Below are 27,500 nucleotides of genomic sequence, written 5' to 3'. Positions count from 1 at the left end.
ATGATCGCCAAATCAACAAAATCATAAGACGATAGTAATCGATATCAAATATTGTCCTTTTTCAAGGAAGACCCAGTCATACAGTACTTGTTACCGTACGTTGTAGGGTCTCTTGCCACCCTTTTCTTACGCATGACTATCCAAATACCCACATCTTGAAGAATGAAAGAAGTTAAGGATCCTACGACAGGAGGCGCTGTGTAGCTGCGGCCGAAGCCGTCGCCTTTAACCTTTTATGCATTTTAGAGACTGTTGGGGCAAGCAGCAGTCAACTGCTGAAAATCGGAGAGGAATGCGAGACTCGAACCCACAACTAAGCAAATGCGAGACCAGCACGCTTACGATTACGCATCCAGCACACATTCACATATGAAAATTTCTCAGTCATTGTGTCTATAAACTCCTGCCCATTATGCCATGTATACAATATACATATATAATATATGTAATGTATATATAAACAGTAATATGCACTCACCACTGCAGTACATTTCGGGAATAAATGTAAGATTAGTTGTGAGAATTAGACGGATATCTAACTTGCAACTTTTGGAAACTACTCTTCTACATCACACGCTTGGCCATCTCACGCAACCTTTTCAGTTGTCATCTCCTTTTCTTCTATTTCACTATCATAAACCGTTTCCTTACTTGCATATGTGTTATTGTGCATATCAACCACGGGACGACCGTCGGGGAAAAAATGGTTTCATCTCAATGATAGAATTAATCCACCTGATCCAGAGCTGACTTGCCCGGAGTGTGGAAGGATATGTGGGTCAATAATTAGGCTCTACAGTCACCTCCGCTAGTATCAGCTCCAAATACGTTACCATCACCACCCAGCTTCACTCACTCTCATCGCACTTCACCGTAGTACTGTCTTCGTTGACCCCCGACGGACTGCCATAAGCAAGTAGGGTGAAAATACGCTCTACTAACTATAATCCCCCTAATCTAGGGCTTTCCCTAACCAATCCCTTCCTCCCCCTAAAAATCTTTCCACGCTGTCACACCCATCGTTAATCTCCCGTTGCATATATCCAAACAGACCCACAATAGTTTCCATTCCATATATTTCCGAAATTCTCCACATCGCTTTCCTATTGACTATTTCATATGTTTTTTCTAAGTCCATGAAACATCGAATGGATCTTTTCCTGTACTTTGTGTTTATTTTCTGTGGGATGAATACTTTATTTGCTCTCTTGCCTAAAAGCTAGTCTGCCTTCCTCGTACTCGGCTATCTCCATTTTCTTGTCTAGTATATTATTATTTCGTATGTTTTTCCTGGTATTATTTTCTATCTCCTTTAAAATTATAGACATGTATATATATATATATATATATATATATATAAATATATATATATATATATATATATATACAGTATATATATATATATAATGCGTGTGTGTGTGTGTGTCATATTTCAATAGATTTGCCATGACTTCCAAATGCACTAAGATTTTACTTCACTGGAGAAACGAACAATTCACATTTTCAAAATATAATATTGAGATATGAAAGTCGGACTTTCTAACCCACCCCGCTCTCCCGAATATCACAAACACACGGACACAGTTGCCAGCAGTCTTAACGAGCACTGCAATTGGTTTGCTTTGCTCCATACTTGTGTTTATTTACATAGTTGCCAAATCATCGATGACAGCGATTGCTTTTCTTAGCTAGATGTTTGTGTTTTGTTTATATGGTCGTGTCAAGTCATCAATGGTGTAACAAACTATTATTATCCTTTCTAGAGAGTCGTTCGCACTTTATATCACAGTTGAAATACATGTTATATATCTTGATATGGCAATGTCTGAAACGGGGTCGCAGTTGTCTTATTACCAACACATATTTTTCGTCATTTAACATATAACATATATTTAAAGTAGTTCTGTTATAGTAAAACTATTTTGCAAATAAAATTGCATTAACGTGGCAAGGATAAAAGTTATATTTACAAAACTGAGATCCATCATGCATCAGATTTGCAATAGTACGCTTTCCTCCCTCGACTTCACGCTGTCGATATGACGTCATGTCGCTGACATCACCCATGTATCGAACTGATTCTTTTTCGTTATCAGTGAAATGTAGGTATGACCATACATGTTACTATTTGAATACCTGTGCAAATATGATGGAATGGAACCAACTCAAATAATGCATTATCTGCATGTGTGTGTTTCACCAGGGTCTTGGATCACGTGTTGAACTCGTGATCGACAGCTATTTCCCTCCCGAAAGAGAGCTCAGAGCTCACCTACACTATGACCGATCCATAGGTCATACTGTGACCATACACGCACACACACACACCCAACTCCCCGCCCACGAGAGTTGGAGTAAAGACCCGCAGCGCATGGATACTGAAATTATTTCAGCCATGGGCGGAATTCGAACCCGGACCGCAGTAGTGGCAGGCGAGACCTCTAACCACTGCGCCACGAATCGTGTGTGTGTGTGTGTGTGTGTGTGTGTGTGTGTGTGTGTGTGTGTGTGTGTGTGTGTGTGTGTGTGTGTGTGTGTGTGTGTGTGTGTGTGTGTGTGTGTGTGTATGTGTGTGTGTGTGTGTGTGTATGTGTAAAAAATAATAATAATAGATTTATTGAGATAGCAGTGATGCACTGACAATAATACAATAGAGTACTTTTATGAGTAATGCAGTAATTATAAGATTGATATGCCTAGTCTAAGTTTTATGAGTTTATTGTGCGAACAATGGATGGAATAGCACTGTTCTTGTATCGGTCAGTCCTCGGTGCTCTGATGGCCTTGATCTTGTTAGAATGTCGTGTTGCGTGGCGGGTGGTTGTGGTGTCAGGTGGGAGGAAGTGACGGTGACGTGGGTGGAACATTAGGTCCTGTCCAAACTTACTTAGTGCCTCACTGCGCTTGTCGGACACTCTTGGCAGGCTGAGGGTGGTGAGGGCGTGTTCGTATCCCTCATACTGACCACCCAAGATAATTCTGCACCCTCTTCTTTGTACTCTCTCCAATTTACTCCTCTGTGTGATGTTGAGTGATGATGACCAGGCCGGGGAGGCGTACATGAGGGTAGGGAGTACAAAGGTGGTGTAGACTCCCTTTAGATCTGGTGATGGGGTACCAAGGGACCTCAATCTGTGCAGCATGTAGAGTTTGTATGAGGCTGTCCTGGTGATGTTGTTGATGTGTGTGTGTGTGTGTGTGTGTGTGTGTGTGTGTGTGTGTGTGTGTGTGTGTGTGTGTGTGTGTGTGTGTGTGTGTGTGTGTGTGTATTTACCTAGTTGTATTTTACGGGAAGGGGAGCTATGCTCGTGGAGTCCCGTTTTCATATCTCATTTTATCTAAACTATTTTTAAATTCATGTATTGTTTTTGCACACACCACTTTCTCATCTAACTTGTTCCAACTGTCTATTACTCTGTGAGGAAAGCTGTTCTTTTTCAGATCTCTTCTATAGCTGTCTTTTTTTATTTTCTTTCCGTGTCCTCTTGTATTTCTATCATCCCATTTTATCAGATTCTCTCTATCAGTAATTTCTATGCCTTTCATGATTCTGTAAATAGCTATCAAATCTCCTCTCTCTCTTCTTTGCTCTAGTGTCTGTAGTTCAAGTTTTGCCAGTCTCTCTTCATATGATAGTTTTGAGAGTGTTGGTGCCAATTTTGTAATTGCTCTTTGTATTTTTTCAAGTTTTTTATACATTTTTTTGTACTTGGTGACCATATCGTTGCTGCATATTCCAATCTTGGTCTTATCAGGGTGATTAGAATTTTCTTCACCATTTCTTCATCCAGGTATGTAAATGCAACTTTGATTGTTCTTATTAAATTATAAGTTTCTCCAAAAATCTTATTTTTTATGTTTCTCAGGTGACATATTATTCATAACAATGACTCCCAGGTCCTTCTCATTTTCTACTTTTTTATTCCTTCTTCTCCCAATTTATATGATCCTGTTATTCTGTTTTTGCTTTTTCCAAATTCCATTATACTACACTTTTTTGTATTGAACTCCATCTCCCACTTCCTACTCCATTCCTGTACTTTATTTAGATCACTCTGTAGTGATTCACAATCTTCTTCCGTGTTCACTCTTTTCAGTAGTTTTGCATCATCTGCAAAGAAGCTCATATAGCTTTCAATTCCTTCATCCATATCATTAATATATATAGCAAACATTATTCGGGCCAGAACTGTTCCTTGCGGAACACCGCTTATTACTTCATCCCATTTTGAGTGTTTGTCTCTTATCACTACTCTCATTTTCCTTTCTTGCAATAAGTCTTCCACCCAATTAAGCAGTTTGCCCTGTATTCCTCCTTCAGTTTCTAATTTCTTAAGCAACATCTTATGTGGTACTTTGTCAAAAGCTTTTTTTAGGTCTAGTAATGCACAATCAGTCCATCCATCTCTTTCTTGTATTATATCTATTAGCCTTGAATAGAAACATATTAAATTGGCGACGCATGATCGTCATTGTCTGAATCCAAATTGCCTTGGATTTAACACGTTGTTTTTTTTCTAAATATTTTACCCATCTACTTTTGACAATTCTTTCACAAATTTTTGCTATTGTACTTGTTAGGGAGACTGGTCTATAGTTGTTAGGGTCTTCTTTATTTCCTCCTTTATATATGGGTACTATATTTGCTTTTTTCCAATCTTCTGGAACTTTTCCTTCTTTCAAGGAACTGTTTATTATGCTATGTATTTTGTCTGCCAGTTCATTCCTGCATTCTTTCAAAATCCAGTTTGCTATTTCATCTGGTCCATGCGATTTTCTGACATCAAGATTACTCAAGTGTTTCAATATTTCGTTCTTTGTTACTTCTATTTCTTTCATGGGAGGGACTTTCTCTTTCCATTCGATCTCTTCAGATTGTATGTTTTCCCTTGTAAACACTGATTTAAAATGTTTGTTCATAATTTCCGCCATTTCAATTTCCTTTGTGTATTCAACTCCTCCTTGTCTTAATTTCTCCAAGTCTTGTTTGTTTTTCAATTTGTTGTTTACAAATCTGTAAAATAGTTTTGGTTGATCTTTACACTTTTCTATGACATCTTTTTCATATTTTCTCTTTTCCTCTCTGCATGCTTGTACATATTCATTTCTATAACAAGTATATATTTTCCATTTTTCAGGCCTTCTGTCTTTTTTCCATCTGGTCCAAGCTTTGTCTCTTTTGTCTTTTAACTCCCTACAACTTCTATTGTACCAGCATTTTACATATTCTTTTTCTTGTTTTTGTCTTGGGACATACTTTTTCACTCCTTTTTTGTAAATTTTTGTCAAAATATTCCATTTCTCTTCCACTGTTGTTTCTTCTTTGTATATTTCTTCCCAGTTTTCTTTTTGAAAGAATTCTCTTATTTTATCAAAGTTTGTTTTTTCATACATCATTCTTCCTTTTCTATATTGTTCATTTCTTTTCATGTATTTTTCTTCATTTAGTTCCAGTTCAATCAATATGTGGTCACTTTTACTTATTGGTGTTTTATATTCAATCTTGTCCACTATTCTAGGTTCAGATGTAATTATTAGGTCTAGTCTCGATGGTTCTTCCTCATTTCTATACCTAGTGTTCTCCTGTATCCACTGTGTCATTGTATTGTCAGTAATCATCTCAAGTAGAGCGTTTCCCCATGAGCCGTCTCCACCCTTTACTGTCATCTCTTCCCAGCAGATTTCTTTGCAATTATAGTCGCCCATCATAACTATTCTTCCTCCATCTTCCATTATCTTATTTAATGTTATCTTTGTGTCCTCTAACATACTTTTATGTTCACTCTCTTCCCACGAGGCTGTTTTCGGAGGCACATAATTTATCACAAACTTTCTGCTCTTCTTATCTCTGTCTTCCACTTCGATCATAATCATCTCTACTGTATTCTTTCCATATGTGACACACCTCACGTTTATATCCTTCTTAGTCAGGAATATAACTCCACCCCCTTGCTTTGTCTCTCTGTTTGTAATCCAATAATTATATGCATCATGTCCTACACTGTTGGGTGGTAGTGGACCTTTTAATTTTGTTTCTACAATTCCCATTATGTCCGGTTCTTTTTCCTTCAAATAATCATTCAGCTCATTCAATCCTGTTATTAATCCATCTATATTTGTGTAAGACACTCTTAGTTTTCTGCCACTTCCATTGTGTTCTCTGTTTCCCTTTTGTTTTTCTCTTGTGTGTCGAATTTCCTTAGTTTCATATTCACTACTCTCCAATAGAATCTCTCTTTTTCTGACTCTGTTCTGTTCTCGTTTTTTTCCTTAGCTTCAAGTCTTTTCTTTTTTTCTTCCTCTCTTTCTTCTTTATTCATTTCCCTTTTTATCCATACCTTTTTATATTGTTCACTTGTTGCTAGTTTCCCTGTTTTGGATAAGATATTCTCTGCCGTCGTTTGTGACCTGAATTTAATCTTAATTGGTCTGGTCTTATCTGTACTATACTTTCCGAGTCTCAACTTCTCTTCGATTTGTTTAATTATTTCTGGTTCATCTTCCTGAACTAATTGTAGTAAACTGCTTACTTTTTCATTTTCCTCTTTGATTCTTGAGGTTCTATCTGGGTTATGTTTCTCTTCCATTCCTAATATAATTATACATTTCTTTTTGTCTGCTAAGTCTCTTACAATATTCTCCTTCTGTCTCATCACTTTGATAACTGAGTCTTCAGTTTGTTCTCTCATTTGCTGTTTAATTATATCAGTAAATGCAACTTTACTATTTTCCTGTATCTTTCTCCACCCCTGTGCCTCTTTTGCTATTGTTTCTTTATTGTCTTTATTGTTCCTTTTTAATTCTTTATTCTCCTCTTTTACTTCTCTTAAATGTCTTTTTAGTTCTTCTATTTCATCAGTTAAGTTTTTGTTCGCCTTCTCTAGTTCTTCCAATCTTTCAAACTTTTCTGCAAGTTTTGACATTTTACCGAACCTAACCTCCCAATGTTCAGTCATTTGTTCAAGCCTTTCCTCCAGTTTTGCTAGTCGGGGGAGGTTGGTATCCGCCTCCCCCTCTTTAAATCCTTGGAAATTTTTATCCTCACCTTCCATTGAATTGTTCTTATCTATGTTTCTAATCTTTACATTTTTGTTAGACATTTCGTCGTCACTAAATTGGTCGGGACCTCTTTTGTTTACATGGCGTCTGCCTGCCTGGGCCAAGTCCTCTCCTTCCTCATTTCCTTCCATTTCCCTCAGTAATCCCTCCCCTTCTCCTTTTTCCTCACTTTCCCCTACACCACGAGCAATTTCCCCCCCACCCTGTAAATACAATAGGTACTTCCTTTGCTTCGGGATCCACGAAATTTCACTTTTTCTTCAGAACGTCCTCTAAGCCGTCCGTTCGTTGAAGTGTGTGTGTGTGTGTGTGTGTGTGTGTGTGTGTGTGTGTGTGTGTGTGTGTGTGTGTGTGTGTGTGTGTGTGTGTGTGTGTGTGTGTGTGTGTGTGCATCTCATATAGGGGCAAATGTTGCAAGTTTTGGTCTTTACAGGTAGTTACAGCCCTCCTAACTAGATTGCAATGAATAAAAACTCAAATGATAACCCATACGATGAAATGAAAGCCTCTATCTAGCCATTTCCACGCCGTGCAACAATGGGAAGTATCACAACAACAGAAAACGAAGTATTACAGGTATTTGCGATTACAGAAAATGGCTATTTAAGCAATATGATATTAACTCAACAGGATCGACATAGACTCACAATATCGGTCGGTCGGTCGGTTCCGCTACTGAGGGATTGGGTCGGGTAAGAACATAAGAATGGAAGAGATTGCAAGAGACCTTAGGGCCGACAGTAGGTAGTTCCATGTTCATTACCACCCGTCATCCCTATCCATACTGTTGTCTCATCATCTCTTAAAACAACCGAGAGTTTCAGTGCTCACCACACGATTACTAAGTCTATTCCATTCGTTAACCACTCTATTGGCAAACCAGTTCTTGCCTATTTCCTTCTCAAATCTATTTTTTTTTTTTTCAGTTTAAATCCGTTACTGCGAGTCCTGCCCTGTTGTCTGAATATGATGACTTTGTCTGCATCATCCTGTATTGTTGGTGGGGCAAGGTGGTGTTGATATGGGGTTGAGGGAAATTCCTGACCTTTTAGAAATTACCTGAAACCTTTAAGGCATCTTCAATCATTTATCAAATGCTATCTTATTATTTATCAAACGTTCTTTTATTATTTATCAAACGCTCTCTTATTATTCATCAAACGCTATCTTATCATTTATCAAACGCTCTCTTATTATTTATCAAACGCTCTCTTATTATTTATCAAACGCTCTCTCATTATTTATCAAACGCTGTCTTACATGATATAACCTAAAAATACAATCTTCTATCTTTTGTTATGTATTATGACTTTTTTATTCTATTTCATCTTATTCTATTTTATTTTTATTTTCCTTATTCTATTTTCTATTCTCTTTCATTTCATCTTAAAAAAATTCTATTATATCTTATTTTATCTTATTTTATATTATGTTATTTTTATTATTTATTCTATCTTGATATATCTTATTCAATTTCCATCAATTTGTTTGTTTTATTCACATACCTATCAATTCATTCATCAATTTCATTCTATTTATTCAACTATTCACTCATTCATTTGTCTACCTATCTATTCATTTATCTGCTCATAAATTTATCTATTCATTTATCTAATCATATATCTATTTATCTATATTATTCATTTGTTTGTTTCCGTCTCTTCTGGCTTTGCCATCCTTCCCTCCTGCTGCGGCCAATACATTCTGTGTTGTCTGCCCCGTTCTTCCACCATCTGCAGGCGAAGCGCAAAGACTCGACCAGCTGTGGCTGCTGGATGAACCAGCTTGCGACACACAATCTTTGCCCTCTTCAGGAGGCTTTCCACAAGCCTAGGCCGTTGAGACGCGCGAGCAATATATATATATACATATATATATATATATATATATATATATATATATATATATATATATATACATATATGTATATATATATATATATATATATATATATATATATATAGATATAGATATGGATATATATATATATATATAGATATATATATATATACATATGTATATATATATCTATAGATATATATATATATAGATATAGATATATATATTATATATATATATATATATATATATATATATATATATATATGCTAATAAGAACACGGGTACGTGTGTACATATATATATATATGGAAATTAGCTCCACCGCAAGGACTCGAACCTTTACCTTAGCGACTGCTTATTATGAAGCAAAGACGATAGCTTTGAGCCAGCCAGACTCAAAGCTATCGTCTTTGCTTCATAATAAGCAGTCGCTAAGGCAAAGGTTCGAGTCCTTGCGGTGAAGCTAATTTCCATTTGTCACAATGACACACACACACACACACACACACACACACACACACACACACACACACACACACACACACACACACACACATATATATATATATATATATATATATATATATATATATATATATATCAGTATACGCTTGTATACTCGTGAATATACTGTAGATACACATGTATATGTACATATCACCCTTTGGAGTATTAGCTGGGTAAGTCTTATCACTCAAGAGTACAATTTAGATGGTAAGTTCTGAAAAAAACTATTATACGTTTCTGATATTTGCTATCATTGACACGGAAATTGCAATAACAATTAATTGAGAATGAACAACTTTAATTGTTTGTTCACCTCAGTTACCAAGACTTGTCAATTGCAGACGCTCTGCCAATTATACGAGCTTTGAAATCTAATTTCTATTTCATTATTTTTTTTTTCATTTCATTTACTCATTCATCTATTCATCATTTATGATTTGCCTTTGTAAACCAATAAAATGGGTTCATCTTTGTACCAGGAAGGAACGTGACCCAGCTTTAGGACAGAAGTGGTGACCTAGGTCAGGCCAAATCAGGTCACTGCATTGTGGCACTGTGCCAGAGAGGGCGTCGTGGCCACGGGCCAACCGATGCAGTGTGCCACTGAGTGTGTTATGGAATTCGTCCAGCCATGGCATCAGCAAATGCAATTCAATCATTCAGGATAAACCACATCCCAAACATAGACCCTCCGATAGATGGGTTGCATGTCATTATTTGGTAAAAAGAAAAGAAAAAAATCCCCCACTCCTACCTTCTCTTACGAAAAAAAGCTTTATACAGAATCAAACCAAACACTCAACAACGAGAAACACATTTCCAAACTTTCAGTACATCATGGGTCAGGTTTGGACGTCTTCACCATTTCAAGAAGTTCCAGGTTACTTGAAAACCACTAAGAAACACGTCCTGCCTGAAGAAATAGAGACTTTCTCTACAACTATGTCTCCTACCATTTTCTCTCTTTTTTATATAGATGCAAGCCTTAATGCCCAAGTCCTAATAAATATCCCTTAAAGTATTAAGTGGAAATAGCCCCCTTTTCCTACAGACTTCTCTTCCACTTCCCCCACAAATCGATTCCTCACGAACAGGTGGCCAGTCCTCGGTAGTCTACAGAACCTAAAGACTTCTTCTTTCCTCCCGTAGGTGATGCTCTCCTTTACGCCATCACCGAGGGTGTCTACAAGATCGTCGAGATGCTCATCAACCACCCAAGCATCACAACCGAGATGCTGGCGAACGATTGGGCTAAGGTAAGTATTCACCCAATCAATCGAACCAATCATTGAATATCTATGATCATTCCGTTTAATGTCGCGAACTCACTCTACCAGGAGGCTAGGACGGTGCCCTTTACAAAGGACTTTGTAGCGTTGAATTGAATGGACCACGACCTTGGTCCAAATCGCTGGCGGCAGGTTTCGAACCACCGTGAACTTGATCTCTGTCGCAGGTGGCCACGATCTAACCCACCGTATATGTGACACTTAAGTCTAATATAACCTCCGCTTATCTTTCAGTGATACTTTTTAAAATCTAAACAGTAGAGACATATTTCTCAATTTTGTTTGTGAGATAGACTTTTAAAAAATGAGAGATTTATATTTATTTTCTAATCTACGATTCTCAAAATACAAGACACTGGACAGACAATGTATTTTATTCTGCTTTACTGGTTTCCAATTATGTATATGTATATGCATATGTATATGTGTATGTACCGGTATATGTATAGGTATATATATATATATATATATATATATATATATATATATATATATACATATATGTATATGTGTATGTACCGTTATATGTATATGTATATGTATATATGTAAAGAAAGACAAATATGGAGGTGAGGTGGCAAAATGAAACGTTAAGGCTAGAGTATGGAGCTTTATTCAGAACCAGACGTTTCGACCTCTTGGGCCTTCCTCAGTGGACTGAATACAGAATAAGAATCAAAGTCCGTCAACAGCATACATGGAGATCTGACGACCCTGCGTGACCTCATCCCGGTCTTGTTGTCCCCCCACACTCGCCGACCGCCAGTTGTGCGGACGTTTGAGCCCAGAACATAAACCCCTTACGAGAATTTGCTTTTTTCTCGGTGGCAATGTGTGCCGCCTCCAAAAGACAAAAAAGTAAAGGAAAGCTTTGGAGGCGGCACACATTGCCATCGAGAAAAAAACAAATTCTCGTAAGGGGTTTATGTCCTGGGCTCAAACGTCCGCACAACTGGCGGTCGGCGAGTGTGGGGGGACAACGAGACCGGGATGAGGTCACGCAGGGTCGTCAGATCACCATGTAAGCTGTTGACGGACTTTGATTCTTATTCTGTACTCAGTCCACTGAGGAAGGCCCAAGAGGTCGAAACGTCTGGTTCTGAATAAAGCTCCATACTCTAGCCTTAACGTTTCATTTTGCCACCTCACCTCCGTATATGTATATGTATATGTATATGCATATGTATATGTATATGTATATATATATATATATGTGTGTGTGTGTGTATACTTGTACAAATATATATATGTATATGCATACATATATGTATGTGTCTTGCTCTGTTAATCTGTGTTAATGTGATAGATCAAAACACCAATTTAGCCATTTGAGTAGTTCATGATTTTCAGCCTCATTTTTTTTTCTTTTTTTTAATCCTTGATCTGAGTGAGACACTTGTCCTTCAGGTTCGCGCTAAGGGCGAGGAATCCAGTGACTTTGATCCCAACATTTCCCCGATCATCCTCGCCGCCCACTGCAACCAGTTCGAGATACTTCAGCTCTTCCTGTCCAGAGGTGAGCTTCTGTAGTTATGACATCAACTTTGTCCATGCAGCCTCAAGGGCTCTCAACCTTTTTTCTCCGTTTTCTACGTACCCCGAGAGTCATCGGACCATCGACCCGTACCTCCATTAACCTGACACAGAATACAGAATGGTAATGTCCCTGTAAACCGTCCAGCGAACACCAAGTTGAGATCCCTTCTTGCAGACCTTCTAAAAGTAGACCAAACAGCTCTTAAGGCGTTATCACACTGGGCTACTTTTCCTCCGACTCTTGGAATAGGTATACAACCCGAAGTTTTCGTGATGGAATGTGATATGCTATTGCAGACCTTCTGGAAGTAGGCCAAACTCATAGGGCGTTATCACAATGGGCTATTTTTCCTCCGACTCTTGAAGGAATATGATATGCTGGAGGAAAATAGATTCCCTCCAGTAAAGTAAATGACATTCTGTGCGAATTGTAAAAAAAAAAAAATAAAGAAATAAAGAAAAAAAAAATAAAGAAAAAAAGAAGGTTGAATGAGAAATAGCCCAGTGAAGAAATTAGGCTACACTTTTCTATAGAAAAACTTACAACATATTCTGTGCCCCATAATTCGCCTGATTTTAGTTATAGAAAGTGGGCTATATATATATATTTTTTTTTTATTCAAGGAAATGTGCTACCTTTGGTCTTAGACATGAAACTACATTTTCTTTGATCTTAGAAACTAAGCTACATTTTTCCTGGTCCTATGAAATAGGCTATACTTTATCTGGTCTTAGAAAAACACTTCCCATAGCCTCAGTAGGCTCCACTTCATAAAGGCTAACAAAGGATTACAAAGGCTGAGCATGCCGACAGGAGACCTTTTGGTCCATAACTAGGTTGGATGCGAAAAGAATATATATAATAATGATAAATAAAAAAATAAAAAAATAAATGAATAAATAAAATCAATGAAAATTATAATGATATAAATAATGTTAAAATAAATAAATGCATAGGTATAGTAAAATAATAAACAAACAGGTGAATAGTAAATAATGATAAATTTACAAATAACTAACTATAAATGAAAATAAAACAAATAATAATAAACAAACAGACAAATAATAACAAACATATAAACAAATAGTATCAAATAAATGGCTTAAGAGAGTAGGTTACATTATCCTTCTCTAGTCTCAAGTTATTCCTTACTTTTTTCGAAATGGAGTCGACTTCAGAGGGTTTTTTTTTTAATAAACACCAGAGCCTTTTTTAGTACGACGTTTTGCGTGTTTGAGCTTTTTCAAGTTCTTAATTTTTATTTATTTATTTACTTATTTATTTATATATTTGTTTGTTTATTTTATTTTATTCTATTTTATTTAATTATTCTATTTATCTATTAATTTAATTTATTCATTTATATATATATATATATATATATATACAGTATATATATATATATATATATATTATTTGGATAATGGAGAACATAAACACAGGGGAAGGCTCGGAACCCTAAAGTGTTTAGGGTTCCGAGCCTTCCCCTGTGTTTATGTTCTCCATTATCCAAATAATTTGTCTAAAATACTTATCAATATATATATATATGTTTTTTTTTTTTTTTTTTTTCTAGATGACACCTGATGTCATAGACGTTCATGAAGGAAAAAAATCCTTCTTGGACAAAAAGATGACGTCACAGGTTTTTCCAGAAAGAGGATACACTGTTTACCTTATGTCGTTGAGTACGATACCACTTCAGCAGACGATTTATTTCTGCAAACAACTTCTCTATTCGTTTAATTAGAAGAACGCAATGTACCACTTGTCCGAGAAATTAATTTGATTTTCGGTCCTCCATATGGTAAAGACTCTTCCTTTAGTTTACCTCTATAATGAAACAATTATTTACACAAACACTATCAAGAACTGTATTTGAGGAAAGCAAGGACTACATATTGCGCCTGGAACAGTAATAGGAAAAGTAATATACTCGTTTGATCATAACAAAAACTTGAATTACATATTGTATGATTCTAGCGTCTGTGGTAGTAGAGATAGTAATAATGATAGTGGTAGTCGTAACGGTTTTGATAATAGAATAGTAGTAGTAGTGGCGATAGTATATTATTATGAATAGTGGCGACAGTGATAGTAGTGGTAGCTGGAATCTATAACAGTGATAGTAGTAGTTATGATAGTATATATAATGAAAATGATAATTAGTAACAAAGATGATTTATCTTGATTAATGGCCAGAGGCTCCTTACCTATTTGGTCATTTTGTTGTGCTGTTTACAACAGCGACAGTCGTAGTTGTGATGGTATATAATCATGGTAGAACACGTCATAGTAATAATGATATCACAACTAATACCACAGTCGAACGAAAGAAAAAGATGAGTAAGCGAAACTATATATTTCGATTGATAACTGCAATCCTCTTCAGTAGTACAAAGTGGAAGGAGGATGCTGAAGAGGATTGCAGTTAGCAATCGAAATATATAGTTTCGCTTACTCAACTCTTTCTTTCGTCCGACTGTGGTGTTAGTTGTGATTTACAAATGTGTTACTACATTTCTCACCAGTTATAGTGATATCTTTAACTTGATTAATGACCAGAGCCTTCTTACTCAGCCTGTTATGGCTAAAGGCGAATAAATTCGTTTGGTTCGGGATTGCGTCCGGTAACCCAGTAATGAATTGATTCAGTGACGATTATTATATATAAAGATATCCCCTTTTTAAATGAGGTGGATCCCTGGGAGCTGAATAAAACCGCTTGACGGCTGCCGGAATACGAGTATATATATATATATATATATATATATACATATATATATATATATATATATATATATATATATATATATATATATATATATATACACACTGAATGGTTCCCAGTGAACAGATTAACATCTTTTCAACCACAATTAACTTTTAATTCCATGCCATCGTAGTCGAAACTGAGAAGTTCGAAGGAGATATATATTGGAAATTGAAACGTGGTCGAGCCGAAGACTCGAACTCAGCTCGGACGTGACAAAGTGTCAGTGACTTAACCCATTACGCTATCAAGAGAGATACGAGCTTCTCAGTCTCGACTGCGATGGCATGGAATTAAAAGTGAATTGTGGTTGAAAAAAAAATATATATATATATGTGTGTGTGTGTGTGTGTGTGTGTGTGTGTGTGTGTGTGTGTGTGTGTGTGTGTGTGTGAGTGAGTGTGTGTGTGTGTGTGTGTGTGTGTGTGTGAGTGAGTGAGTGTGTGTGTGTGTGTGTGTGTGTGTGTGTGTGTGTGTGTGTGTGTGTGTGTGTGTGTGTGTGTGTGTGTGTGTGTGTGTATGTGTGTGTGTATGTGTGTGTGCGTTTAATGATCCTAAGATCAGATAATCTTAAGTAGCTGTAGCAACGGACCCCAGGCCCAAGGAAATTTCCATCGGCCGAGACCCCTCACCCAGGGCCTGGTACTGAGCTGCACGATATCATGTGTCCTTAACCTGAGCAAAATTAACAGTGTCTCACCAAAAATAGTCCTCGACACCTGAATGACATCGGCATGTCACAATCAACTTACACACACACACACGCACACACACACACACGCATGCACACACACATGTACACACACACATGTACACACACACATGCACACACACACACACACACACACATACACACACGTACATACACACGCACATGCACACACACATACACACACACACACACACACACACACACACACACATACATACGCACACATGGTCACACACACCGACACACACACACATATATATGTGCACATACACACACGTTATTTCAGTTACTCTTAAGCCTATGTGTACATATTTATTAATTCACATCCGTCATAGCAAAGGTTTCTTTAAATGAAAAAACAGATCTTTTCCAAAACAGCCTCAGACTCTCCTCCTCTCTTTAAAAAAAAATCCAAAACTGCTTCAGACTCTCCTCCCCTCTTTAAAAAAAAATCTAAAACAGCTTCAGACTCTTCTCCCCTCTTTAAATAAAAAAAATCCAAAACAGCTTCAGACTCTCCTCCCGTCTTTCAAAAAAAAATTGGACTTTCCTCCCTCTTCAAAAAAATTATAAAATAAAATAAAAATCCAAAATAGCTTCAGACTCTCCTCCCTTCTTTCCAACACCTACCGAGGTCGAACTCTTGTGTACGTGTCTGGTCTACTTCCTCTTCAGGTGCCTACATCGACAAGCCCCACACGCTGGCGTGCATGTGTCAACAGTGCACGGAGGGCTTCCATAATGACTCCCTGCGCTACTCCCTCAAGAGGATCCACACCTACCGAGCCTTGGCCTCGCCCGCCTGGATCTCCCTCACCTCTGAAGACCCCATCTTAGCGGCCTTCAAGGTCAGATATCCCTTACCCAACTCACACATGTTTCATGTTTATGTATGTATGTATATTCCATTTACACACACACACACACACACACACACACACACACACACACACATACACACACACATACACACACACACACACATATATATATATATATATATATACCGTATTTGTAGGCACGTTAGACCTTTAAAATATGCGAAAATCTCCCTACGGCCATATTACCGTACGAGAGCTCAGATCCAGAAAACCCAGAACCTGTGGTGATGTATGGCTAAAGAGGTCTGGAAAGTGATCTGTGTTGGACAATCTTCCCTCGTGCAATTTTTGCGAAAGAGATTTCCCTTCTTTTTCATTCGTGGCTTCTGTTTCCAGCTTTCCTGGGAGCTGGAACGCCTGGCCAGGGTAGAGAACGAGTTCAAGGACACCTACCTGGAGCTCAGTGGCCTCTGCAAGAAGTACTCTTGTGACCTCCTCCACCAATGCCGTAGCACGGAGGAAGTGATCGCCGTTCTCAACAAACGAAGTATAGAAGACTCCGACGACGATGACGATGACGACGTCAACCATGATCCCTCCAGACTTGTTTTGTCCAGACTCAAGTTGGCCCTCAAGTACGACCAGAAACAGGTGAGTCTCTTGTGTGAGTGTGTGTGTGTATGTGTGTGTGTGAGAGAGAGAGAGATTCACCACGGTCCTCGATCACGTGTTGGAATCGTGATCGAATGCTACCACCCTCCTGGATAAGAGCTCAAACCTCATATATGATCCAAACTATTAGTCATGCTACGATTTTACACACACAGATACACACACAGAGACATACACACACACACCGGTCTAAGTGACAGCGAAGTTTGAAACTCCAGGAAAACTTCAAGTTTCGTCAATCTCAACGACGAGGGAGTACCTTTTGTTGTATTAGTAGGGAAGGGGAAAGCTCGTGATGTAGTGGGAAGGTGAAGAAGAAGGAGAAAGGGAGGGATTACTGAGGGAAATAGAAGGAAATGAGGAAGGAATCGAACGGGCTCCCCCGGACGTCAGAAGAAATGTCAACAAGAGGGCTGCAGACGACGCAGGTGAAGTCGAAAATATCAGTAAAGGCACTAAAATTAGAAATATAGATAAGAACAACACAATAGAAAGTGGAGATAATAATTTCCATGGATTTAATGAGGGAGGGGATGCCAACCTCCCCCGATTAGCAAGTCTAGAGGAAAAACTAGAGAAAATGATGGAACAGTGGGAGGTTAGGTTCAGCCAACTTACACGGATTGCGCAAAGAGTTTATAAATTGTAAGAACTAAAGAAGGAGAACCAAAACCGAAATAAAGAAATAGAAGAATTAAAATGACAGTTAAAAGAAGTAAAAGATGAGAATGAGGAATTAAAGAATAATAATAAAGAGAATAAAGAGTCCATAGCAAAAGAAGTACAGGGTTGGAAAAAAAATCCATGAGAACAACAAAATTGTATTTAGAGATATAGTGACACAACAGATGAAAGAACAAAATAAGGACATAGTTATTAAAGTGATGAGGGAGAAGGAGAATATAGTAAGAGACTTAGCGGACAAAAATAAATGTACAATTATATTAGGGATGGAAGAGAAGCATAATCCAAATAGGACTACAAGAGTAAAAGAGGAAAAGGAAAAGGTAAACAAGATATTAGAAGTAGTTCAAGAGGGAAAGAAATTGAATAAATATATAGAATAGGGAAATACAATACAGATAAGACCAGACCAATTAAGGTTAAATTCAGTTCACAAACAACAGCAGAGAATATCTTAGCAAAAACAGGGAAACTAGCAAAAAGTGATCAGTATAAACAGGTATAGATAAAAAGAGAAATGAATAAAGTGGAAAGAGAGGAAGATAAAACAAAAAGACTAGAAGCTAAGGAAAAAACGAGAAAAAAAGAGAGTCAGGCAAAGAGAAATTCAATTGGAGAGTAGTGAATATGAAAGTGAGGAAATGGTTCATAGCAGAGAAAAACGGAAGGGAAACAGAAAACACAATGGAAGTAGCAGAAAAATGAAATTGTCCTACGCAAATATAGATGGCTTAATAACAGGCTTGAACGAACTGAATGATTACCCGAAGGAAAAAGAACCGGACATAATGGGAATTGTAGAGAAAATTGAGAAGTCCACTACTACCCAACAGTGTAGGATATGGTGCATATAATTATTGGATTAGTAACAGAGAGGTAAAACAAGGGGGTGGAGTTATGTTCCTGACTAAGAAGGATATAAATGTGAGGAATGTCACATATGGAAAGAATAGAGTAGAGGTGATTATGATGGAAGTGGAGGACAAGGATAGGAAGAGCAGGAAGTTTGCAGTAAATTATGTGCCTCCTAAAACGGCTTCATGGGAAGAGAGAGAACACAAAAATATGTTAGAAGACACAAGGATAACACTAAATAAGATACTGGAAGATGGAGGAAGAATATTTATAATGGGTGACTTTAATTGTAAAGAAATCTGCTGGGAAGAAATGACAGTGAACGGTGTAGACGACCTATGGGGAAATGTACTACTTGATATGATTATAGAACATACAATGACGCAATGGATAGAAGAGAATACCAGGTATAGAAATGAGGAAGAACCATTGAGACTGGACCTAATAATCACATCAGAACCCGAAATAGTGAACAAGATTGAATATAAGACGCCAATAAGTAAAAGTGACCACATATTGATTGAACTCTAACTAAATGAGGAAAATACATGGAAAAAAGCGAACAATATAGAAAAGAAAGATTGATGCATGGAAAAACAATCTTTTAAAAAATAAGAGAATTCTTTCAAAAAGCAGACTGGGAAAGGATACTCAAGAGGAAACAACAGCAGAAGAGAAATGGAATATTTTGACAAAATTTATAAAGGAGTGAAAAAGTATGTACCAAGACAAAAATAAGAAAAAGGATATGTAAAGTGTTAGTACAACAAAATATGTAGGGAGTTAAAAGACAAAAGGGATTAAGCATGGATAAAAAGGGAAAAATGCAAAAGACCTGAAAAATGGAAAATATATACTAGTTATAGAAATCAATATAAGTGTGCAGAGAAGAAAAGAGAAAATACGAAAAAGATGTCATAGAAAAATGTAAAGACCAACCAAAACGATTTTACAAATTTATAAACAACAAACTGAAAAACAAACAAGAATTAGAGAAACTAAGACAAGGAGGAGTTGAATACACAGAAGAAATAAAAATGGCAGAAATTATGAACAAGCCATTTAAATCGGTGTTTACGAGGGAGAATATACAACTTAGAGATATCAAATGGGAGGAGAAAGTCCCCCTTATGAAAGAGATAGAAGTAACAAGGAATGAAATAATGAATCACTTGAGTAATCTCGATGTCAGAAAATCGCATGGACCAGATGAAATGGCAAACTAGATTTTGAGAGAATGCAAGAATGAACTAACAGACAAAATACATAGCCTAATAAGCAGTTAATTAAAAGAAAATTTCCAGAAGATTGGAAAAGAGCAAATATAGTGCCAATATATAAAGGGGGAAACAAGGAAGACTCTACTGACTATAGACCGGTCTCTCTTACAAGTACGATAGCAAAAACTTGTGAAAGAATTATCAAAATTAGATGGATAAGGCATCTGGAAAAAAAACCGTACTAAATCCAAGGCAATTTGGATTTAGACAAGGACGATCATACGTCACGAACTTAATGTGTTTCTATTCAAGGCCAATAGATGTAATACAAGAAAGAGATGGATGGGCTGATTGTGCATTTCTAGACCTGAAAAAAGCTTTTGATAAGGTGCCACATAAGAAATTACTAAAGAAATTAGAAACTGCAGGAGGAATACAGGACAAACTGCTGAAGTGGATGGAAGACTTCTTGCATGAAAGAAAAATGAGAGTGGTGATAAGAGACAAACACTTTAATTGGGATGAAGTGATTAGTGGAGTTCCACAAGGAACAGTACTGGCCCCAATAATGTTTGCTATATATATTAATGATATGGATAAATGAATTGAAAGTTATATGTGCTTCTTTGTGGACGATGCAAAACTGTTGAAAAAAGTGAACACCGTAGAAGATTGTGAGTCGCTGCAGAGTGATCTCAATAAAGTATGGGAATGGAGTAGAAAGTAGGAGATAGAATTCAACATTAATAAGTGTAGTATAATGGAATTTGGAAGAAGCAAAAAAGAATAGTGGGATCATATAAATCGGGAGAAGAAGAAATTTAAAAAGTAGAAAACGAGAAGGACCTGGGAGTCATTATTATAAATAATATGTCCCCTGAGAAACATATATACAAAATTTTTGGAGAAACTTATGATTTAATAAGAACAATCAAAGTAGCATTTACATACCTGGATGAAGAAATGATGAATAAGATAAGAAATTACTAAAGAAATTAGAAACTGCAGGAGGAATACAGGACAAACTGCTGAAGTGGATGGAAGACTTCTTGCATGAAAGAAAAATGAGAGTGGTGATAAGAGACAAACACTTTAATTGGAATGAAGTGATTAGTGGAGTTCCACAAGGAACAGTACTGGCCCCAATAATGTTTGCTATATATATTAATGATATGGATAAATGAATTGAAAGTTATATGTGCTTCTTTGTGGACGATGCAAAACTGTTGAAAAAAGTGAACACCGTAGAAGATTGTGAGTCGCTGCAGAGTGATCTCAATAAAGTATGGGAATGGAGTAGAAAGTAGGAGATAGAATTCAACATTAATAAGTGTAGTATAATGGAATTTGGAAGAAGCAAAAAAGAATAGTGGGATCATATAAATTGGGAGAAGAAGAAATTAAAAAAGTAGAAAATGAGAAGGACCTGGGAGTCATTATTATGAATAATATGTCCCCTGAGAAACATATATACAAAATTTTTGGAGAAACTTATGATTTAATAAGAACAATCAAAGTAGCATTTACATACCTGGATGAAGAAATTATGAATAAAATACTAGTCACTTTGATAAGACCAAGATTGGAGTATGCTGCGACGACGTGGTCACCAAGTACAAAAAAATGTATAACAAAACTTGAAAGAATACAAAGAGCAATTACAAAATTGGCACCAACACTCTCAGAACTATCATATGAAGAGAGACTAGCAAAACTTGAGCTACAGACATTTGAGTAAAGAAGAGAGAGAGGAGACTTCATAAATATTTATAGAATCATAAAAGGCATAGAAACTCTTGATAGAGAGGATCTAATAAAATGGGATAGAAGAGATACAAGAGGACACGGAAAGAAAATCAAGAAAGACGGTTTTAGAAGAGATCTGAAAAAGAACAGCTTTCCCCACAGGGTAATAGACATTTGGAACAAGTTAGATGAAAATGTAGTGTGTGCAAAAACGATACACGAATTTAAAAACAGTCTAGATAAAACGAGATATTAAGACGGGACAACAAGAGCATAGCTCCCCTTCCCGTAAAATACAACTAGGTAAATACACACACACACACACACACACACACACACACACACACACACACACACACACACACACTGAGCCAAGAATGGGAAACCAATACAATACAAAAAATATGTAAAGTATTAGAAATGTATGGGTGTTTATTCAGAATTTTCACCATCACTGTACGTTGCTCATATAACATGGATATCCTTACTTTTGCTACGGATCTTACCAACGAAGAATATGTCTCTCTTCATAAAAACGCTGTGCAAGTTCTTCTCGACATAAGATGGGGTTCGGTTTGAAAATTAAAATTGATATCTTCATAAAATCGTAAGTCGAATGATAGTAAGTTGAATGATCGTAAGTCGAATGGCCGTAAGTCGAATAATCGTAAGTCGAATGTTCGTAAGTCGAATGATCGTAAGTCGAATGATCGTTAGTCGAATGATCGTAAGTCGAATGATCGTAAGTCGAATGATCGTAAGTCGAATGATCGTAAGTCGAATGGCCGTAAGTCGAATAATCGTAAGTCGAATGTTCGTAAATTGAATAATCGTAAGTCGAATGATCGTAAGTCTAACAATCGTAAGTAGAATAATCGTAAGTCGAATGATCGTAAGTCCAATGATCGTAAGTAGAATGATCGTAAGTCAAATGATCGTAAGTCGAATGATCGTAAGTCGAATGATCGTAAATTGAATGATGGTAAGTCAAATGGTCGGAAGTAGAATGGTCGTAAGTAGAATGATTGTAAGTCGAATGATCGTAAGTTGAATGATCGGAAGTCGAATGATAGTAAGTCGTATGATCGTAAATCGAATTATCGTAAGTCGAATGCTCGTAAGTCGAATGTTCGTAAGTCGAATGATTGTAAGTCGAATGGTCGTAAGTGGAATGATCGTTAGTAGAAGAATGGCTGTACTCGGCCTCGGGTTCCTCTTGCACGAAACTTGCTTCCCCTATTGCTGGGTGATGACCTGATCGTACCTAATCTACAACAATATTTGTTGATCCTGACTTTTTCATTCATTTACTTTTTTTTTTTTTTCTTTTTTTTTTTCTTTTTTTGTGTGATTTGTGTGTGTTTCTGCAAAGACGTGCTGTAGGGTTCTGAAGCAAGGTTTTGGAAACTGTGATTCACCATAGTATTGGATCACGTGTTGGACTCGTGATCGACAACTATTATCCTTCCGGGTGAGAGTTCAGATCTCATATATGCCCGACCTATGGGTAATGCTGCAGCCTTACACACATACACAAAACTCCCCACCCACGAGAGTTGGAGTGCCAGCTCACTGTGCAGCGATGCTAAAATTATTTCAGTCCTGGGTGGGAAACGAACTCAGACCACAGGATTAGCGGTTGCGAACGATACCACTGCGCCATTGACCCGTGTGATGTGTGAATAGGATGTTAGTTTCTTGTTGCGTCCTGTTCCTTGAGGATGTGTAATGTAATGTAATGAGTGGGTCTATGTTCTTGTATGGGACTGTACCAGTCGTTTTCATGGGCTGTTCTGGGGGTAAGATTTTATATATATATATAAATATATATATATATATATATATATATATATATATATATATATATATAAATATTTAAATATATATATATATTTTTTTTTTTTTTTTTTTTTTTTTTTTTTTTCTTTGTCTCCGTGTCTTGCCTCCAATTTCCTCCAGTCTTTATCAACATGCGCTCATATTTTCCTAACCCTATTTTCTTTTCTTTCTTTCTTTTTTCTCTCTTTTTTGACGATTTTTTCCTTTAGTCTTTTAAAAAAATATTTATTCAACTTTGGCTTGGAAGTATTGGTAAAAGGTCCCCAATATGCATTTTTCATTATAAAGAATGAAAATTGTAATACTATCATCATATAATAGCCATCCAGTAAACTATTTCTCGTTCTCTTCGTTTTAGAATATTTCGTTTTCTATGAATCCTCCTGAACTCATATGTTTCTCTCTCTCTCTCTCTGTCTGTCTCACACACATTCCCTCTCACTCTTTCTCTCTATCCATCTCATCCTCTTAACTCCTTTTCTCATGTCGTTTTTTTTTTTTTTTTTTTTTTTTTTTTAAATACTAACCCTTCTCGCTCTCTTTTCCCCACTCGCCGCCAGTTCGTGGCCCACCCGAACTGCCAACAACTCCTCACGTCCGTTTGGTACGAGGGTCTCCCCATCTGGAGACGCCGCAACGCCTTGGTCAAGATCCTCCTGTGCGTCTCCATCATCACCTTCATGCCTGTCATCGCCTTCACCTACCTCCTCCTCCCAAGAACGAAGCTGGGGAAAGTCATCCGATCACCCTTCATGAAGTTCATCTATCACAGGTGAGTGGTGTACCTCAGCGAATTCGGTAACTGGGCAGCAGTCGGAGCAAAGTAGAAGTATAATCGAACAGATGCTAAGGGTGAGTCATGTTGAAGCGATGAATGAAGGGTTAATGGGTTGTCACACTGGGCAATTTATCCTCAAACCTCCGATTAATCGGATATACCGCCCACCTCCGGAGCTTTTCCCACCGTAAACCCACAAGACAAACTGCTTTGTTTCCTCAACAAAAATACATAGAATGTAATTTGATATGCTGGAGGAAAACCATTCTCCCCCAGCATGTCAGATTCCTTCCTGAAAGGTGCGGACCGCAAATCTACTCCAAAAGTCGGAGAAAAAAAATAGTCCAGCGTGATAGCCACATGAGAGAAGAGAAATTGGTGAAGTTGAACTATCACACTATCAAAAGAGAAGCTCTCTTGATGGCCGAGGATTACCTTGGAGCCAAATCTTTTGACGCAGGCCTTGGGACATATCAGGGGAGAGTGTGTCTTCCATCGCGTCGAAGAGAGACCAACAGCGCAGATGACTGGTAATGGATCCCTGCACAGGTGACCCATAACGCTGGACTAGAACCTGTTTGCGAGGTGACTGGACAACGTTAGAGGCATTGCGACAGTTCTTTCCCCTTGAAAACGACTCCTGCCCCACCTGAAGTGCGCTCAACCTCCTGTAATTCGTAGCAAACATCTGGATTTATTAAAATTACCCCTTCACTTGTCGCAACATACATATTCTTTATAAACATGTAAATAATATTCCTTTTCAGCAATCGTATGTATTATGTATATTCTGTTTTTACTAAAGTCTTTTTGTAATAGATAACATTGCATATGTGATCATTATGGATTATCTACAAAAACATTTGTACATGATCCATGACACTTGCTGAAAAGGATATTATTTACATGATACATTTGTAGAAATAAATTAGCTAGCTAGCTAGTTACCTAGCTAACTAGCTAGCTAGTTACCTAGCTAGTTAGCTTGTTTACTGTAGATGGTCACATTACCAATATGATAAACCATACCTATACAACATTCCCATTCTTCCATCTGCAGCGCCTCTTTCGGTGTGTTCTTGGTCCTACTCATCCTGGCTTCGACGAGAACAGAAGGCAGCGAAAGACATCGGAGGAACCTACGAGGTCCAGCCCCGACCTTCGTCGAGTGGCTCATCTTCTTCTGGGTCACAGGAATGGCAAGTGTTTCAGGAGGGCGGACGTAGATCCTCGCCTTTACCTCTCACACACCCGCGAGGGCGTCCAGAAACAGAGGGGCATCCCTGCCGCTTTTATTGGTTTTGTAAAAGTTGTGGAGATTCCCCACTGTTTCTAGACGCGTCGCTGATCTCTTTCCATCGAAACGTGTAGTTGTATCCCCTTCCTCCCTCTCATCTTAGCTCCTCATGGATGGCGGGTCATCCCTGTATCCCGCCCACCCCCTTGGGTCAGAAGCAGTGGATTTCTTTATCCACTAACTGAAACGGTTATGCATGGGGAAACATTCTCACACTCTTTTCTTTTCCCTCGTAAGTGAAAGTATTTCTCTAATAACATAAGAACATAAGAATGGAGGAGACGGCAAAAGACCATAAGGCCTACACTAGGCAGCTCCATGCCCTTTACCACCTGCCATCCCCGTCCATAAGATTATCTAACCTTTTCTGAAAACAACCCATTATTTTTGCGCTCACTACATGGTTTCTAAGTTTATTCCATTCGTTAACTACTCTGTTTGTGTACTATCCCTTGCCTATCTCCTTAAAACGAAATTTGTCCAATCTAAATCCATTCCTACGAATCCCGTCTAATTGTCATAATATGATGACCTTACCTGCATCACCTTTGTTAAATCCCTTGACCCACTTGCATACCTCAATTAGATTACACCGCACTCTTCGTTTCTTCAGATTCTTACGTGTCCGTATTTCGTTGCAGGTTTGGGCGGAGTGCAAGCAGCTATGGGAGGAAGGCCTTAAGGCTTACATCCGCCAGTGGTGGAACTGGCTCGACTTCATCATGCTCTCCCTCTATCTCTGCACGTTCAGCCTCCGCGCCGTCGCCTATCTCCAAATATCGTCCAGCAAGTACGGCCCAAGGTGAGTCGCTTCAAGCCAGAGGCTGCATCATCAATGGGAATCTTAGTTAGTTAGTTAGCTAGTTGGTTATTTAGTTGGATAGTTAGCTAGTTAGCTATCTAATTGACTAGTTGGTTGGCCATTTAGTTAGTTAGCTAGTTGGCCATTTAGTTAGTTAGCTAGTTGGCCATTTAGTTAGCTAGTTGGCTATATAGTTAGTTAGCTAGCTAGTTGGCTATTTACTTAATTAGCTACCTAGTTGGCTATTTAATTAGTTAGTTAGCTATTTGGCTATTTACTTAGCTAGCTAGTTGGCCATTATTTAGTTAGCTAGTTGGCTATTTAGTTAGTTAGCTAGTTGGCTAGTTAGGTAGTTAGTTAGTTAGTTGGCTATTTAGTTAGTTAACTAGTTGGCTATTTAGTTGGTTAGCTAGTTGTCTATTAGTTAGTTAGCTATTTAGTTAGCTATTTAGTTAGCTAGCTAGCTAGCTAGTTGGACATTTAGTTAGTTAGCTAGTTGGACATTTAGTTAGTTAACTAGTTGGCTATTTAGTTAGTTAGCTAGTTGGCTATTTAGTTAGCTAGTTGGCTATTTAGTTAGTTAGTTGGCTATCTAGTTAGTTAGCCAGTTTGCTATTTAGTTAGTTAGCTAGCTAGTTGGCTATTTAATTAGTTAGTTAGCTAGTTGGCTAGTTAGTTAGTTAGCTATTTGGCTGTTTAGTTACTTTACTAGTTGGCTATTTACTTAGTTAGCTAGTTGGCTAGTTAGTTAGTTAGTTGGATATTTAGTTAGTTAGCTAGTTGGCTATTTAGTTAGTTAGCTAGATAGCTATTTTGTTGGCTAGTTGGTTGGTTAGTCAGTTGGCTGGTTTAGCTAATTAGTTAACTAATTGGCTATTTAGTTAGTTAGCTAGATGGCTATTTAGTTGGCTAGTTGGTTGGTTAGTTAGTTGGTTGGTTTAGCTAATTAGTTAGCTAGTTGGCTATTTAGTTAGTTAGTTGGCTATTTAGTTGGTTTGTTGTTTTAGCTAATTAGTTAGCTAGTTGGCTATTTAGTTTGGTTTGTTGGTTAGTTATTTTAGCTAATT

General features: G+C 37.5%; 1 protein-coding gene across 1 annotated transcript in view; it reads left to right on the top strand.

Annotated features, from left to right (window-relative positions):
- Positions 1-27,500, top strand: part of LOC143035151 (transient-receptor-potential-like protein) — a 271,230-nt gene that overhangs the window by 189,821 nt on the left and 53,909 nt on the right. The window contains exons 3-9 of the mRNA XM_076201780.1: positions 10,558-10,664; positions 12,105-12,213; positions 16,395-16,567; positions 16,937-17,191; positions 24,117-24,328; positions 25,395-25,533; positions 26,273-26,433. Coding sequence (XP_076057895.1) covers positions 10,558-10,664; positions 12,105-12,213; positions 16,395-16,567; positions 16,937-17,191; positions 24,117-24,328; positions 25,395-25,533; positions 26,273-26,433 — 1,156 coding nt within the window. The remainder of the gene's footprint in view (positions 1-10,557; positions 10,665-12,104; positions 12,214-16,394; positions 16,568-16,936; positions 17,192-24,116; positions 24,329-25,394; positions 25,534-26,272; positions 26,434-27,500) is intronic.

The sequence above is a fragment of the Oratosquilla oratoria genome, chromosome 18 (genome assembly GCF_046742065.1).
Source record: "Oratosquilla oratoria isolate Oo_2021 chromosome 18, ASM4674206v1, whole genome shotgun sequence".
NCBI classification, from domain to species: domain Eukaryota; kingdom Metazoa; phylum Arthropoda; class Malacostraca; order Stomatopoda; family Squillidae; genus Oratosquilla; species Oratosquilla oratoria.
Note: the sequence above shows the minus strand (reverse complement) of the source record. Positions and strands in the feature narration are given on the sequence as shown.